This window comes from Nelusetta ayraudi, unplaced genomic scaffold (genome assembly GCF_046127955.1).
Source record: "Nelusetta ayraudi isolate G7.1 ecotype Tasmania unplaced genomic scaffold, CSIRO-AGI_Nayr_v1 ptg000134l, whole genome shotgun sequence".
Classification (NCBI taxonomy): domain Eukaryota; kingdom Metazoa; phylum Chordata; class Actinopteri; order Tetraodontiformes; family Monacanthidae; genus Nelusetta; species Nelusetta ayraudi.
This window is the reverse complement of record NW_027466184.1, coordinates 2,097,501-2,115,000: the sequence shown is the minus strand read 5'-3', so window position 1 is coordinate 2,115,000 and position 17,500 is coordinate 2,097,501. Positions and strand designations below refer to the sequence as shown.

The window sequence follows — 17,500 nt, the reverse complement described above, 5'->3', positions numbered from 1 at the left end:
AAAACCCCCCCGCCCCCAACTAACCTGTGAGAGGTAGATATACCTCTTTGTGACATCACAGGGGGTTGGTCTCCAGAAGGTCTCTCCTTCCTGACAGGTTGGAAACATCAGTAGATGGTTCTGGACCAGCTTGGACCAGCTGGGACCAGGTGGACCTTCTGAAGCACCATCACCACCTGGTCACCACCTGGTCATCACATGGTCCTCACCTAGTCATCACCTGGTCCCCAAGTAACATGGACCCAGGTCAACTGTCCCCTGGTTGCTCAGCTGGTCACCTGGTCACCAGGTCACATGCTCACCTGGTCACCCTGAAACTCAACATTCATCATCATCAGTTCTTCATCAACATGTTTTGGAGCAGATTCATGGTCTTTGTGCTCGCAGCAGCAGCAGCAGCAGCAGCAGCAGAAGCAGCACCACCTCCTGGTGGGTTCTTGTTGTTTTCCCACCATATTCCACATGGTCTCCTGACCATCAACCCTCTAGACTGGTCACTCCTTCACTCTCATCCCACCCTCTCTCAGTGCAGGAGGTGACTGACCTCCAGTGCTTCCAGTGTGTGGGAGTTGTGGTCATGGAGACGCAGCAGCAGATGTTTGGTGTGTGTGTGTGTGTGGCTTCAACTCAAAGGCAGCGGTGGCCAATGACGTGATGGTGTGATGGAGAAGACGAAAAGAAAAGAAAGAAAGGAAATCTTTGTGCAGTTTGTCTTAAAATACAGTTTTATTTGTGGATTTACAGGATGAGAAACATCTGCAGCAGCTCCAGCTCCACCTCACACTGATTCAGCTGGAGGGAGTGGTCTTCACAGCTCGCTCGCTCCCTCTCTCTCTCGCTCTCTCTCTTTTTCTTAAAAAACAAACTTTATATTTAAAGAGGAGAAAGGAGGGGATGACAGAGAGACGTTAGTGAAGGAAGGAGTGGAAGAGAGGAGAGGAAAAGATTGAAGAGCTCCGTTCAACTGAGAGCAAAAGACTCAGCAAGTCATTTTAAAAAAGGAAGAAGAAAGACAAAGCAGTGAAAGAAAGAAGGAAAGAAAAACGACTGCAGGAGGAGGGATGGAGTGAACAGTAGACACACACACACACACACACACACACACACACACACACACACACACACAGTCAGTTCACATTGCTGGCTGGGATATTTGGTGCTTCTGGTGATGAAGAGGATGAATAAGAATGAAGGTTAGGCAGAGGTCAACTGGGGGTCACCAGAGAGAGGACAGGAAGTTGGTGGGCGGGGCCTAAAGAAATAACGCCCCCCACCAGGTGAATTTAAAGGGACAGCCTTCTTGTCTGAGGAACAGCGCTGGAGTTTCACACACCAGGACACAAACATCTCTCTCTCTCTCTCTCTCTCTCTCTCTCTCTCTCTCTCCCTCAGCCAATCAGGTTGAACCTTGATGGTGGAAACAAAGCTGCTGGATGTAAGGGATAAGAGGGAGGTTCAGGCAGCCTGCAGGGGGCGCTGTGCAGTCACTGTGCAGTCACTGAGCAGGAAGACGAAGAGTCGAGATCCTCTTCTTCCATAACCAAAAAAAAAACAAAAAAACAAAAACAGCAAGAGGGGAAACAACAACAACAACAACAACAAACAGAGTCAAAGTTCTAAAACACAACCAGCCAATGAACCTCCAGCACTTCTCTTTTTTTTCACGTTCGTACTTCCTGTTTTTCGTTTTTATATTTTCACGCGTCGCCGTCGAGAAAAGGAGAAAAAAAACAAAAACAACAAACCACCAACTTCTCCTGCCAGAAAACAAATGAAAAAACTACATGAAAAATAAAATCCACAACAGTTTTCAGCTACGATAACCTTCTGCTCACTTCCTGTGTCCCGACCAATCCCAGCACACCGTGGCCTTCTGGCAACCAATCACACTCTCTGACATGTGTGCAACACGGCAGAGAAAAAGTGCAGCGAAAAGAAAAAATCATCAAATAAAAACAAAAAAACAAAACAGTTTTGTTTCATAAACGTCGTTAAATCAAAGAAAACACGGACGCTAGCTTCCTGCTTCGTAGCTTCATGCACTCTGACGAGGTTAGCAGTTAGCGGTTAGCATGTGGTTGGCGCTAGTGGGCGTGGATACAGTGCAGAGGTTAAAAACATAGCTGGATTCTGTGAAAAAAAACAAAGGACTAAGAGTTTAGAAGGATAGAAAACAGAGGCGACGCTTCGGATTAAAAAACAAACAAAATCATCAACAATCAAACTAATTCCATGAGATGAAAACAAACAGGAAGTAGAAACAGAAGAGCCACGCGTCACTAAAGACTGAGATGTTTTTTTGTTCTCGTCGTGTCTTCGTTTGAATCCAAGTCAACAACGAGGAGATGAAACGAGGAGATGAAACGAGGAGATGAAACGAGGAGATGAAGCCCGAGTGAAGACGCTGCAGGGCCCAGAGAGACCAGCGGGGGGCGCTGGAGGGGCAGGAGATGGAGGAGGTCTTCAGAAGATGACGTGATGCTCGTCTCCAGTTGGTCTCCAGTGAGGCAGTGTGGCACTGGCAAGCCCCGCCCCTCCACCGCCTCTCCAGTCAGCTGGAGGCGGGAGGGGCCAAACTGCTCCCCCTGCTGCTAGCGCTAGTTAGCACTCTGGCTAACTGTCATCCCTCCATCATCCCTCCATCCTCCACTCTATGGCACCAGCTGGTCCATGAAGGTTGAAACTAAAACTTGTGGTTCAGACGACGACGCAATGAGAACGCAGACAGAAGATGGCTGTGGCTCCTCCTCCTCCTCCTCCTCCTCCTCCTCCTTCTCTCCATCAGGCCTCCAGCTTGTCCTTCTTCTTGTTCTTCTTCAGGAAGGAGGGCGTGCGGAACTTCTTCTTCTTCTTGCCGTTGGGCGACTTGGAGGGCGAACTCTCGGGCGACAGCTGCTCCTCCGTCTTCTCGCCCGCTCGAAGCGTCACCTCCACGCTCTCCACGCTGGTGGTCAGCTGACCCCCCCGCTGGACCACTCCTCCGTCACCTCCTCCTTCTCCTCCTCCACCGTGGTGGCCGTCCTTTCCGTTCATCAGCCCTGTGTGGTTCTCTGAGGAGGAAGAGGAGGAGGAAGAAGAAGAGGGGGGGAAGAGGGGGGGGGGGGGCAGGAGGAGTTCCTCATCAGCACCTTCTCAAGAACTTTATGAAGAACATCAATTGACTGACTGATTCACTGACTGATTCACCGACTGATTCACTGACTGACTGATTCACTGACTGATTCACCGACTGATTCACTGACTGACTGATTCACTGACTGATTCACTGACTGATTCACGGACTGATTCACGGACTGATTCACTGACTGACTGATTCACTGACTGATTCACCGACTGATTCACTGACTGACCACCTGCTGCTGGTCAACATGCTCTGCTTGAGATGGTCACATGGTTTCAGATCATTTGTAATTGATTGATTGATGGACTGAAACTGGTCCAAATGGAACCTTGTGCAGTGTGTGTGTGTGTGTGTGTGTGTGTGTGTGTGTGTGTCTCCCACCACTCACCACTGAGCTCCACTTGCTCCTCCTTCTTCTCCTCCTCCTCCAGCTGACTGAAGGGGTTGGGAGGCAGCGGTGCCATCTGCTCCTCCTCCGTGGGCACGTAGGGCTGCGGAGGAGCAACAGTCACACACACACACACACACACACACACACACACACACACACACACACACACTTGATTCTCTGTGTTTTTACATCAACATGCCTGCTTTGATCTTTATGTGTTGTGAGGTCGTCATGCACCATGTGACACCTCTGACTCCACATGAGGAGATGAAGGAGGAGAAGAAGGAGAAGAAGGAGAAGAAGAGAAGAGGAAGAGGAAGTTGGTGTGAAGCCGAGGAGCTTCTGCAGTCGAACCTTCCAGATGTGAACTGTGTGAAATGCTGACAGAAACGTATACGCAGATGTACGCAGATGTTTGCAGACATGAATATTTTCCAGGACTTTTATCTGCACAACACCCTTCAGACACAAAACATCCAGAAAAACACATCAGCTGTTCAAAGAAAAAGAGGGAAGACGTCTGAAGATCGAATGAAATGAAAAGACTGCAATCAGACCAATGTTGTTATTATTATTATTATTATTATTATTATTATTATTATTAATATTATTATTGTCATTATTGTCATTATTGTTATTATTGTTATATGAAAATGCAATGTAATATATAAAACAGTCCTCTGCTGCTTTCTATAATAACAAATTGGTGCGTTTGAGTTTCCCCACTATAACGTTCTGACTTGTCGCCCCCCAGTGGCAGAGTGGGGTAACTACACCACCACTCAGCTCTCCACTGCCTGGCTTGAAGCTCACGCACCTGTGTTTGGTGTGGTTCAGGGTCACAGAGGTCAAAGTGCAGCTTCGCCACGTCGTTATTAAAATAACACCAGGTTGCACTGCAGCGCTGCTCTCCGTCTCACCTTTCGCGGGGGGTCCACTGGGATCCCGGCCAGGTGTTGAGAACGAGGGCCCGACGTCGTCAGGTCCAGCCGGTTCTGCTCTCTGATCTGCGATGGGACAGAGCAACCGTGACATCATCAGGGGCCGCTCGGTCCAGAAGTGACAGGTGAGCTTCCTGTTTCACCACCGGAGGTTTTGATGCCAGGGGTCAGAGGTCAGACAGGCTGGAGGTCACCACAGGTCTGCAGAACAACATCTCCACACCTCCATCCTGGAGCTCCTGAAGGCCTCACCTTGTTCCTCTTCAGCAGAACCTCGCTGGGGTCCGTGTTGAGAGGAACGAACTGGTTGGGGTCCTCGATCCTGATGGGAGTCCCCGTCTCCTCCGCCTTCATCCACTGAGGAGGAGGAGCAGGAGCAGTAGAAGAGGAGGAGGAGGAAGAGGAGGAAACTTTTGAGCTTTAACCGTTCTTTTGTTGTTTCATGACTTAAATTAAAAGGTTTTTAATAACAAAAAACAATGAGTCTTCATCATCATCATCATTATCATCATCATCATCGTCATCATCATTTTTTCTTATTAATATTATTCAAAAGGTTTCTGTCGTACTTTAAGAACAGGAGAAGTGAATAGACTATGGTGCAATACCACTGTGGGCCAGCAGGTGTCAGTGTTGGCTTATTTGTATGTGTGTCATTCTGCAGTAAAGCTGTGAGCGGCAGCGGCAGTGGCAGCAGCAGTTCTCAGAGTGGCCTGCAGGGGGCCACTGAGCAACAGGTCGGTTCTGTTCCACCACCGCTGCAGCCACGATGTCACTTCCTGTCTCAGCTCCATCAGAGGTCATCAGGGTTCAAATGAGTTCAACATCTAAGGCTGGGACCTCCAACAGCAGGGGGCGCCCCCTGAAGGCCACATCAGTGGCCCCCTGCAGGCGGTTCTAAAAACCTTTGAGTCGTTATCGGTGTCTTCACAGTGATCAGTGTCGTTCATAGTCTGGCAGAACCCAAGGAGAACTGTAGAGTGCAGCTCTGCATGCTGCTCTTCATTGGACTGAGGAGCCATGAAGAATCCCTGAAGCTCTGAAAGGTCGTGACCCCTGGTCTTCTGGAACCATCTGACATCAGCAGTTATAAATAATAGAGTTCTAAAAGACCTCAGTGAACTTTGAACCCTGAAGGCCAGCGGAGCTCTGCTCACCGTGGTGGTGCGGCTGTTGTAGTGCTGCTCGGTGACCTCCAGGTTGACCTTGGTGTAGCTATTGGGGGAGTTGAGCCAGCGCGTCTTCTCCCGCTGGTGGCGCTGCAGCATGAAGTGGAAGGGCAGCCGGGTGGCACCAGCCTGGTCCTGCTCCTGGTCCTGGTCCTGGCTCTGGAAACTGAAGCCCGTGACGGTGGCCGGGATCTCCACCTCGCTCTTGTGACGAGGCTTATCCCTGACCACCGGGTGGCGGTAGGCGTGGCCTGTACGGTAGCCCTGCAGGGGGCGCACACACGCGCAGAGGAACAGGAGTCAGAGAAAGTGAGTCAACAGAACCTAGTCAGTGGAAGTGAGTCAGTGGAAGAGAGTCAGAGGAAGAGAGTCAGTGGAAGTGAGTCAGTGGAAGAGAGTCAGAGGAAGAGAGTCAGTGGAAGTGAGTCAGAGAAAGTGAGTCAGTGGAAGAGAGTCAGAGGAAGAGAGTCAGAGGAAGAGAGTCAGTGGAAGTGAGTCAGAGAAAGTGAGTCAACAGAACCTAGTCAGTGGAAGTGAGTCAGTGGAAGTGAGTCAGTGGAAGAGAGTCAGAGGAAGAGAGTCAGTGGAAGTGAGTCAGTGGAAGAGAGTCAACAGAACCTAGTCAGTGGAAGTGAGTCAGTGGAAGTGAGTCAGTGGAAGAGAGTCAGAGGAAGAGAGTCAGTGGAAGTGAGTCAGAGAAAGTGAGTCAACAGAACCTAGTCAGTGGAAGTGAGTCAGTGGAAGTGAGTCAGTGGAAGAGAGTCAGAGGAAGAGAGTCAGTGGAAGTGAGTCAGTGGAAGAGAGTCAACAGAACCTAGTCAGTGGAAGTGAGTCAGTGGAAGTGAGTCAGTGGAAGAGAGTCAGAGGAAGAGAGTCAGTGGAAGTGAGTCAGAGAAAGTGAGTCAACAGAACCTAGTCAGTGGAAGTGAGTCAGTGGAAGTGAGTCAGTGGAAGAGAGTCAGTGGAAGAGAGTCAGAGGAACCGAGTCAGAGGAAGAGAGTCAGAGGAACCGAGTCAGTGGAAGTGAGTCAGTGGAAGAGAGTCAGAGGAACCGAGTCAGTGGAAGTGAGTCAGTGGAAGAGAGTCAGAGGAACCGAGTCAGTGGAAGTGAGACAGTGTCATGAGTCAGTGGAAGAGAGTCAGTGTCATGAGTCAGTGTTGTGTGTGGTGCTGCTCACCAGGTTGTCCATCATCCTCATGAGGGACTCGAACTCCAGCTCTCCCTGCTTCCAGCGGTACTGACCCGACATGTTGACGTGGTGGGCCGAGGAGCGCTGGAACACCAGCTCCCTGTAGTGGGCCGGGTCCAGCAGGATCAGGTTGTCCACGCTGCCCGAGCAGGAGATGGCGCTCACCTGGGACACAGCCAGCATGGGGGGGGGGGGGGGGGGGTCAGGGTCAATCAGCAGCATCACCTTCACAATAGTAACAACAATAATAATAACACTAATACTAATACAACTAATCATAATAATAATCATGATAATAACAATATTATTATTATTATTGGTATTGTTGTTGTTGTTGTTGTTATTATTATTATTATTATTATTAGTTCTTTAAGCCTCCTTCCCTCCAAACTGAAACTGAATCTCCAGCAGTTTCGGGGGGGATTTATTTATAGCATTTAAGCCGAGCCTGACCCTGGATTAATACTGCTCCACTGGAAGGAGGAGGAGGAGGAGGAGGAGGAGGAGTGTGTGAGTCTGCGAGTGTGTACCTGGATCTCGCAGGCGTACTGGGCGTTGTAGATGAAGTGGAAGGCCTCCTCAATGGTCTCACCCAGAGCCACGACCCCATGGTTCCTCAACACCAACACCTGGCACACACACACACACACACACACACACACACACACACACACACACACACACACACACAGGGCACAGGGTTGAGAGCAGCTCCCTGGTGGACATCTTCCAGCCTTCTCCTGGAGCTCCAGGGGCTCCTGGGGCTCCTCCTACCTTGCTGCTGGGTCCCAGGGCCTTCTGCAGCTCCCTGCGCTCCTCCTGCTCCTCCAGGCTGCCCTGGTAGTTGTAATAGGCAACATCTCCCAGCATCAGGGCCTCCTGGGAGATGGGCAGGAGGCCACACTTCATGGAGGACACCTGGAGGAGGAGGAGGAGGAGGAGGAGGAGTGAGTGTTGCAGTGGGACTGATGCTGCAGTGTGTTGGGGTGAGACTCACAGCAGCCGTGGCAGGAGTGTGCAGGTGGACGATGCAGCGCACGTCGGGCCTGATGCTGTAGATGGCGCCGTGGGGGCTGAAGCCGGTGGGGTCCACCCTGAGGGTCGTGGCCCCCTGCTGGATCACCTCACCCAGGATGTTGACCTTTGCCTGGAGGAGCAGAGACACCAGCAGCTCCAGTCAGAGGAGACCAGAGGAAACATCTGGAAACATCCACTGCCATCAGCATCATGGTTGTCCTCATCACCATCATCATCACCATCACCATCATCAGCATCATCATCACCATCACCACTGATCAAAGGAAACTGAGGGACTTTCCAACAGTTTGAATGACTGACTGACTGACTGGCTGGCTGGCTGGCTGGCTGGCTGACTGACTGACTGACTGACTGACTGGCTGGCTGGCTGGCTGGCTGGCTGGCTGGCTGGCTGGCTAACTGACTGACTGACTGACTGACTGACTGACTGACTGGCTGGCTGGCTGGCTGACTGGCCTCTTGTTTCATTTCCTGACACAGAGAAAACCTCAAATGTTTCCTGGTGCCAGATGTTGCAACCTGCTGCTGCTGCAGTGTTCAGACTCAGTCACTCTGATCTCCATTAGTTCTGTCTGAGTGTCTGAACTGTAGGAGCTGCAGCGCCCCCGTCCCTTCACTGCACATCACTGCAGCTAAAGCAACGGCTGATGTCTGGAAGGAAGAACTTGAGACACTTTGATCTGCACTGAGGCCCATCTGCAGCTCCTCCAGCTCCTCCTGCTGCTGCTGTCCAGGTGGCTGGTAGTTGATGGTTACTGCCAGCAGGGGGCAGCACCGACTAACAAACCAACCCAGAGAGAAAACACCACCACCTCCTCCTCCTCATCTTCTGGCACCTTCAGCACTCCAACCTCCAATAACTGTTCAACACCTGAACCACCTGGGGCTGCTGGGAAATTAAGTGGGCGGGACTTAGACAGGAAGTGTGTCAGAAATAAAGAGGGACAGCCTGGAAGTGAACCGCTGAACAACTAAGACAGCTATTAACTCTGGCTCAGTGAGTCAGTGAGTCAGTGAGTCAGCAGCTCCACTGAACAACTCAACACCTGACAACACATCAGGCCAATGTGTGTGTGTGTGTGTGTGTGTGTGTGTGTGTGTGTGTGTGTGTGACAGAGGAGGTGACCTATCAGAGTCAGAACCAGCAGGGGGCAGAAGGTCTCAGTGTTTGAGGGACGTCAACTGACTACATTCCAGATGTGTTTAAAAACTGACGAGGTCTCCTGGTCTTCTTCACTCTGGTTCAGGCTGTGATGTCATCAAGATGCTGTCAAGCTGCCTCCAGTCTGCTGCTCAGAAGATCAAAGAGCCACAACGTGTTTGGCAGCAGAGCTTCTCCTCCTCCTCCTCCTCCTCCTCCTCCTCCTCATCCCTCATGTGTTGTGTTGTTGCTCTCCTCCTGGGTTGTGTTGGTCACCTGGACCCTGAGGTCTCCTGTTGAAGAACCTAAACCCAGTCTGACCCCTGAAGGTCAGCTGACGGGGAAGCTTGGCTGAATCCGTAGGGAGATTAAGAGGCCGGATATTAAAATCTCTTCCACTTATTTATGATGTGTGTTGTTGCGCTGAACCAAAGCGTGTTGTCACACACACACAGCACATCATGCGGCGCCACCGCAAAACCAAAAGCACATTGTTGTTATTTATGAGGGCTTTGGTTGGAGTGGAGGAGAAGAGGAGAAGATGAGAGGAGATCTGGATTTAATGGAGTTGGTTCTGCTTTTGGACAGTCGATGGAAGCTGTACAACTACGGGGGGTGGAGCGGAAGGAGGAGGTGGGGGCTGGGGGGGGGTGAGAGCTGATTGGGTGAAACACAAGAGGAGGAGGAGGAGGAGGAGGAGGTGATGTCATTGTCATCACTCTGGATCAATTTTCACCAGAAAAGTTTGGTCTCTGTTTCCTCAGTGTGGAGACAGAAGGCTGTTGTGTGTGTGTGTGTGTGTGTGTGTGTGTGTGTGTGTGGAGGGGTGGGCGTGGAGGTGTGGGGGGGTGAGATCACATGATTTCCTCCCGGCGTTCCATAATGTTCCAGGACTTTTAACCTCAATGATTCTTTATCAACGCCTGAAACAGTCACAGCAGCAGCTTCCCGCAGACAGACAGACAGACAGACAGACAGACAGACAGACAATCGGTCAGACAGACAGACAACCAGGCCTCTTCTACTTCTCTATGCTTTAGCTCCTCCTCCTGGCTCTTCACATACAGAGCCTTTGAAACCAGGAGTCTGAACACACGGACTGAACAAAAAAAGTCAAGTCAAGGTCTTGGGGGCTTAACAACGCTCTGAAGTTCCTCTCTTCACTGTGTGAGCATCAGGGTGGAAGCTGCAGTGTTCACAGTGTGAACAGAGCCTCAACAAACCAAATCATCCAGCAGGAGGTGCAGAGACCCAGGGGTGGACTCGTGGACTCACTGACTCACTCAGGGTTGACTGAACTCCTGCGATGACAAACATGTCTGTTCCAAGACTAAACATAGCAGATAAACAAGTGGGCCAGAGTTCAGCAGGTGGGCGGGGCCAGAGAGGGCGGGGCCTGAGTCCAAGCCAGGGGCAGCTTGACGCTGCTGGACCAAGACAAAGTGACTGTGATGTGATCAGCAGCAGGTGGAGGAAGTGAGACCAGCAGTAGGTGGAGGAAGTGAGACCAGCAGCAGGTGGAGGAAGTGAGACCAGCAGTAGGTGGAGGAAGTGAGACCAGTAGCAGGTGGAGGAAGTGAGACCAGCAGCAAGCAGGTGGAGGAAGTGAGACCAGCAGCAGGAGAACAGAAGAGTCTCTAGTGAAACAGAGAGAAACTCAACACTTCAGCCACTGTCACTCGTTCACACACTGCAGGTCTTCCTCAATGTCTTGGTGAATGGTTGAAAAGACGGTGGTGCTTGTCTATTTGTGAGGAAGGTGGTGGTATGTGGTGCTGTTCCACACTGTTCCAGCTGCTCTTCTCCCTCTCCTTCTGCACTGTGAGTGCAGTTTCCTGCTCTGAGCTGGATCTCTGGCGAGCAATGACACTACATCAATGCGACCAATAAAGTTCTTGGATCTTGAACGATCAGCTGGGTGAAGGTGCAGTGGGTGTGAGTCCTACCAGGGTGGAGGCTGAGGCCTCGCCGAAGGACAGGCCTCGAGGCATGATGAGGATGTGGTCCTGCTCCTTACTGATCCGAGCCTGAGACAGAGAGAGAGAGTCAGGAGGTCAGAGGTCAGGAGGTCATGTTGCTTCATGGTGACCTCACTGTGATGTAGGCGCTGGCCAAGTGGGCCTCGCCTACATCACAGGCCTGGTCAGGAGGTCAGGGGTCAGGTGGTCCCTGGTGACCTCACCGTGATGTAGGCGTTGGCCAGGTGGGCCCAGCTGAACAGGTCCAACAGGCGGTACAGGCTGGCCAGCTTGCAGCGCTGTACCTTCTCCCCCTTCAGCATGGTGGCGCTGTCCAAGCCGTACAGGTCGTTGATGGGGGTCACCATGCCGAGACCTGCAGGGTCAGAGGTCAAATGTCAAGGTCAGGGGGTGGGACACACAGTTTCAGCAACACTGGACTCAACTTTTTACATAGTCACCTCAATGTGGGTGGAGTCTACCGCATTAAGAAAAACATACAGTCTAGGACTCATTTGAAACAGTCTACGATTCATTTGAAACAGTCTCAGACTCGATTGAAACAGTCTAGGACTCATTGGAAACAGTCTAGGACTTATTGGAAACAGTCTAGGACTCGATTGAAACAGTCTAGGACTCATTGGAAACAGTCTAGGACTTATTGGAAACAGTCTAGGACTCGATTGAAACAGTCTAGGACTCATTGGAAACAGTCTAGGACTCGATTGAAACAGTCTAGGACTCATTGGAAACAGTCTAGGACTCGATTTAAACAGTCTAGGACTCATTGGAAACAGTCTAGGACTAATTGGAAACAGTCTAGGACTCGATTGAAACAGTCTAGGACTAATTGGAAACAGTCTAGGACTCATTGGAAACAGCCGAGGACTCATTGGAAACAGCCGAGGACTCATTTGAAACAGCTAGGACTCATTGGAAACAGTCTAGGACTCGATTGAAACAGTCTAGGACTCATTGGAAACAGTCTAGGACTCGATTTAAACAGTCTAGGACTCATTGGAAACAGTCTAGGACTAATTGGAAACAGTCTAGGACTCGATTGAAACAGTCTAGGACTAATTGGAAACAGTCTAGGACTAATTGGAAACAGTCTAGGACTCATTGGAAACAGCCGAGGACTCATTTGAAACAGCTAGGACTCATTGGAAACAGTCTAGGACTCAAATGAAACAGTCTAGGACTAATTGGAAACAGTCTAGGACTCATTGGAAACAGTCTAGGACTCGAATGACACAGTCTAGAACTAATTGGAAACAGTCTAGGACTCATTGGAAACAGTCTAGGACTCATTGGAAACAGTCTAGGACTCGAATGACACAGTCTAGGACTAATTGGAAACAGTCTAGGACTCATTGGAAACAGTCTAGGACTCGATTGAAACAGTCTAGGACTCATTGGAAACAGTCTAGGACTCGATTTAAACAGTCTAGGACTCGATTTAAACAGTCTAGGACTCATTGGAAACAGTCTAGGACTCGATTTAAACAGTCTAGGACTAATTGGAAACAGTCTAGGACTCGATTGAAACAGTCTAGGACTAATTGGAAACAGTCTAGGACTCGATTGAAACAGCCGAGGACTCATTTGAAACAGTCTAGGACTCATTGGAAACAGTCTAGGACTCGAATGAAACAGTCTAGGACTAATTGGAAACAGTCTAGGACTCATTGGAAACAGTCTAGGACTCATTGGAAACAGTCTAGGACTCATTTGAAATAGTCTAGGACTAATTGGAAACAGTCTAGGACTCATTTGAAATAGTCTAGGACTCCCTCCAGTGCTGACTGACAGGAAGCAGAATTGAAGAGCTGGAATGTTGAACTATGAGCAGATCCTCCAGAGTCTCTGACTCATCTTGAGCCCTGAACCCTAAAGGTTCAGAAAACCTCCCTCCACCTCCTGCTCTGACTTGGACCCAGGGCGGCCCAGGTGCATTGTGGGTACTCACTGAGCGGGGAGGAGTTGAAGCCGGCCACCGAGCTGGACATGAAGAAGTCAGCGATCTGTCTGAGGGCCAGAAGACCACTGGGACAAGAACCCTTCTGCTGCTGCTCCTGGATCAGAGTCTCCAATTCCTCCTTGAAGGCCTGCAGAAGGAGAACAAGCAGCACTGTGGTTAATAGAATTCCGTGTCAGTAGTTTATGGTAGTTGTGAGTTTGGAGACAAACAGCAGTTTGAGTCGTGACGGAGCAGAAAACATCTGCAACTTCTCACACAACAAAAAAACAAAGGTTCACGTCATCATCGCTGGTGACGCACACACACACACACACACACACACACACACACACACACACACACACACAGTCAGTCAACAGTAAACAACCCATTTTAAATGTTTGCTCTTTGATTTCCGTGGACGTTGAATATTTCATCATAATTTAACCAAGGCACCTCCATTGCTGCAGCAGCCAACAAACACAAAATGTGGTTTTGTAAAAAGCAGTTGCTGTTTTTTCTTCTGATAAACAAACTTTTAGAAACGTCAATAATTTCAGCTCAACTTGAAACACAAAAGAGCCGCAGCAGCAGCAGCAGCAGCAGCAGCAGCAGCAGCAAAAAGCAATTTTCCAAAACACACAAAACCAAAACACAGACACACACGCAGAGCAGCAGCTGCTCTACAAGTGTGTGTGTGTGTGTGTGTGTGTGTGTGTGTGTGTGCTCAGCAGCAGATTATGACAGCAGGGATTTGATTCCATCATGTAAAGCAGATTATGAATCCAGCAGCCTGACGAGGTTCCACTGGTCACTCAGACTGAACCAAACAACATCTGCACCAATGACTCAAACAGACCTTTGATTTTTTTAAATTTATTTTCAGCTGCTCTCACGGAGCAACACAGAGTCACAGAGTGCAGCAGCTCCACAGGGTCATGTGACATCACAGGGGGAGGACAATAACACAAACACAACCAGGGGTGTCCAGCTCCTGTACGGGTTGCAGTAGGAGTCACTGGGACTTGCTGGGACTCAGTAGGGCTCACTGGGGCTCAGTAGGACTCAGTAGGACTCACTGGGGCTCACGGGGACTCGCTGGGACTCACTGGGGCTCAGTAGGACTCTGTAGGACTCACTGGGGCTCACTGGGACTCACTGGGGCTCAGTAGGACTCAGTAGGACTCACTGGGACTCACTTGGGCTCAGTAGGACTCTGTAGGACTCACTGGGGCTCACTGGGACTCACTGGGACTCGCTGGGACTCACTGGGGCTTACTGGGGCTCACTGGGACTCACTGGGACTCGCTGGGACTCACTGGGACTCGCTGGGACTTGCTGGGACTCACTGGGACTCAGTAGGACTGACTGGTTGTTCTCGTCTCTTTGATTCACTCACTCATCTGCTCACCACCAAACTGTGCTGGTGGTGTTCGGTGGTGTAAACACACACATGTTCACAGAGTATCAAGAGTATCGGTGGAAACCTGCAGCTCCACCACCACCACCAGGTGGTGCTGCAGCTCCACCACCACTACCAGGTGGTGCAGCACGAAGGAAACCATGGAGGGCACGAAAACAATCGGGTCACAGTATGCTAAAATAGAATGAGGCGCGCGCGCGCACTCACACACACACACACACACACACACACACACACACCTGACCTCTGTTACTCTGCTTTCGTTCATGACATTTCCAGGCTACAAGGAGCCGAACGTGGTGAATCTTTTATCTCGGTCTCATTTGAAGTGAATCACTCAGATTCTGAGCGACCGGAGAGTTTGATTCTGTTGCTGCTCTGCCGCGTTTCCCCAGTGAGGTCATGTTGTGAGCGAGGTGGTACTCTGAGTCCTGGACCGGCCTTGAGTCAACAGTGCCGAGTCAACAGATCTGACGGTTCCTCAATCTCTGGGCTCCAGTGTGAAAAGTGTCAACAAAGGAGCCGCAGCTGTTCAAAGAGCAGCGTTCCGACGTCGGAGCGACTCGGCGGTTTTCCTCCTGGCCCGGGAGCCGAGCGGCTGAAACTGGACTCTCTTCCCCTCGGAGCAGCTGAACAAGGCTGAAACACATTCCCAGTTTTCCAGCTTTCCTTTGCTGGGGTTTGATCTGCGGGAGATTGGAGGCATCGGCCCACCAGGTGCAATTAGCCTTGGAACTGGGCTCTGGTGCTGGAGAATTAGCATGCATGGCCTCCGACTGCTAACTGTGGCCCGCATCACTGAAGGTCACCCACTGCACCCACCGTCATTCTCAAGATTCCCAGCGCGCGGGGGAAAGAAAAGCTGAGCTCACGACTCTGTTGACCTCAGCAGAACCTGAGCCAGCAGGGGGCGCGGTCCAGAGGCTGTTGAGCTGGAGAACCTCGGACCGGGAATCCACTCTGACGCCAGACTGTGTGGCAACGTCTGTAGAAAGCAGCGTGTTGTGGAAGAGCAACGGACAGAGGAGGAAGTGAAAGAGGGAAGTGGGTTTGAGGCGTGATGAAAAGTTCTGGGTTTGACTCAAGTTCCTCGCCGGCTCCTTTAGAGAAGATCAGCAGCAGCAGCAGCAGCAGCAGCAGCTGGTCCACACCTACACGCTGCTCTGAGGTCTCCAGGGTGGGACTGTGAAGAACTTGGTTTGAACCCGTGGGCGGTTCCTCCGCAACCCTCCTGGACCCGTCCTGCTCTTTGAACACACTGAACCGTTCAGCTCAGCTCACTGACGACTGAACTCACTGAAAACTGATGCATCCTCAATTCTTTTCACAACACATGATGCAATTTTCCAATTTTGTAACGTACTCTGATGATCCAAAGGTTCATTGTTGGACCCAAACCTCAACCACCCGGTCCGTTCCTTGTCCGGAGGGATATAAACGCCTCTTTACACCCAGAACAGTGCTTCGGGGGTATTCTGACCATCACCTGGGTCACCTGGGGTCCCCCAGGTTCACCTGGATCCCCCTGGTTCTCCCCGGTTCCCCTCCTAGGACTCACCGGACTCTGCAGGATCTGCGTGACCCGTTTCTTCTGCTCCAGGACGTTGAAGTCCTGGCGGAGGTCGGGTGACATGTTCCGGGCCCGGAGGTACTCCGGGTCGTTGACGTCCACCCGGTCAAAGTAGCGCTCCTTGGTGCGCGGAGGGCTCGTCACCACCCCCTGGTGGTCTCCTGCACTCATGGCTGCTTGACGCTCGCTGGGCCGTTGTCACTCGGACCTGGAGGGACGGACAGACACACGGACGTCTCGGTGAAACCGGGGAACCTTTTCACTCTGACGGCACTCAAACACAATCAAACAGTTTCTTTATCGTTACAGCAGAAACACAGGAGACCGGAAGTCAAACCAGTTCATTGGCTGCTAACACACAGCACTCAGTTCAGTGGAGGAGGAGGAGGGGGGGGGGGGGGGTTGATCTGGTTCACATTGCCTGCTAAGCCAATCACTGGGGGTCAAATGCCACTAAAAGATGTGTGAGATTAGTGGCTCCACTCACAGCTCAGCAAGTGGCGTTCAGATCAGAGACTAGCTCCCCCTGCTGGACAAGCAGGGAGGAACATCTCCCATTGGTACCAGTAGTACCAGTAGTACTACTATGACCTTCTAGTCATATAATTGACAACATTGCCCTACGACCCTTGAATGCACCACAGTGTTCCCAAGTCAGTTTCAACACCCAGTTCCTAGCATCTCTGAGGATTCTGACCAGTAACAATCCTTCTATGCAGATGATGGTGAGCTGTGTGGCCACTGAAGTCGCACCACCGATCCATCGGCCACACATCATCTTTTAATTAACAACACAAAATAGATCACCAATAATAATAATAATAATAATAATGTGACCAGTGGACTAGTCGGGCCAGTGGACCAGTGACCCAGTGAGACCAGTGGCACCAGTGGACCAGTGGCACCAGTGGGATCAGTGAACCAGTGAGACCAGTAAACCTGTGAGACCAATGAGACCAGTGGAGAAGTGAGACCAGGGAACCAGTGAACCAAGTGGGACCAGTGGAAGTAGTGAACCAGTGGGAGTCTCTCCAGTGACCTCAGAACTGTGATCCCAAAGTTTGGACCTGGTCCATAAAGTCCCTTTAATTGGTGACAGCTGCAGGAACAGTTATATAAGATGTTATTGAGTCTGCCCCACCGCTGCCCCCTGCTGACCTCATTACCCAACTACCAACAGCACCACACGCAAAAGATGAGAGGGGAGGGGACAGGCAGGTGGAGATGAGATAGGAGGAGCAGGTGGAGATGAGGGGGCGGGGCAGGTGGAGATGAGGGCGGAGGAGCAGGTGGAGATAAGACTGGAAGAGCAGGTGGAGATGAAAGGGATGAGAGGGAGGAGCAGGTGGAGATGAGAGTGGAGGAGCAGGTGGAGATGAGAGGGAGGAGCAGGTGGAGATGAGAGTGGAGGAGCAGATGGAGATGAGGGGGAGGAGCAGATGGAGATGAGGGGGAGGAGCAGGTGGAGATGAGGGGGAGGAGCAGGTGGAGATGAGAGTGGAGGAGCAGGTGGAGATGAGATGGAGGAGCAGGTGGAGATGAGAGTGGAGGAGCAGGTGGAGATGAGAGGGAGGAGCAGGTGGAGATGAGATAGGAGG

The 17,500-nt window shown here is 51.1% G+C and overlaps 1 protein-coding gene across 5 annotated transcripts in view; it reads right to left on the bottom strand.

Annotated features, from left to right (window-relative positions):
- Window positions 1–707: 707 nt before the first annotated feature.
- Window positions 708–17,500, bottom strand: part of LOC142904925 (gamma-adducin-like) — a 47,202-nt gene continuing 30,409 nt past the window's right edge. For 4 of the 5 annotated variants that reach the window (XM_076051330.1, XM_076051331.1, XM_076051332.1 and 1 more), the window contains exons 2-14: window positions 15,891–16,110; window positions 12,919–13,057; window positions 11,174–11,325; window positions 10,938–11,018; window positions 7,810–7,959; window positions 7,587–7,730; window positions 7,343–7,441; window positions 6,801–6,977; window positions 5,611–5,886; window positions 4,706–4,810; window positions 4,433–4,519; window positions 3,510–3,612; window positions 708–3,050 (exon numbers count right to left, since the gene is read on the bottom strand). In XM_076051330.1, the coding sequence (XP_075907445.1) occupies window positions 2,782–3,050; window positions 3,510–3,612; window positions 4,433–4,519; window positions 4,706–4,810; window positions 5,611–5,886; window positions 6,801–6,977; window positions 7,343–7,441; window positions 7,587–7,730; window positions 7,810–7,959; window positions 10,938–11,018; window positions 11,174–11,325; window positions 12,919–13,057; window positions 15,891–16,073 (1,965 nt within the window). In that variant the 5' untranslated portion in view covers window positions 16,074–16,110 and the 3' untranslated portion in view covers window positions 708–2,781. The remainder of the gene's footprint in view (window positions 3,051–3,509; window positions 3,613–4,432; window positions 4,520–4,705; window positions 4,811–5,610; window positions 5,887–6,800; window positions 6,978–7,342; window positions 7,442–7,586; window positions 7,731–7,809; window positions 7,960–10,937; window positions 11,019–11,173; window positions 11,326–12,918; window positions 13,058–15,890; window positions 16,111–17,500) is intronic. The other variant, XM_076051333.1, reaches the window with a different exon arrangement.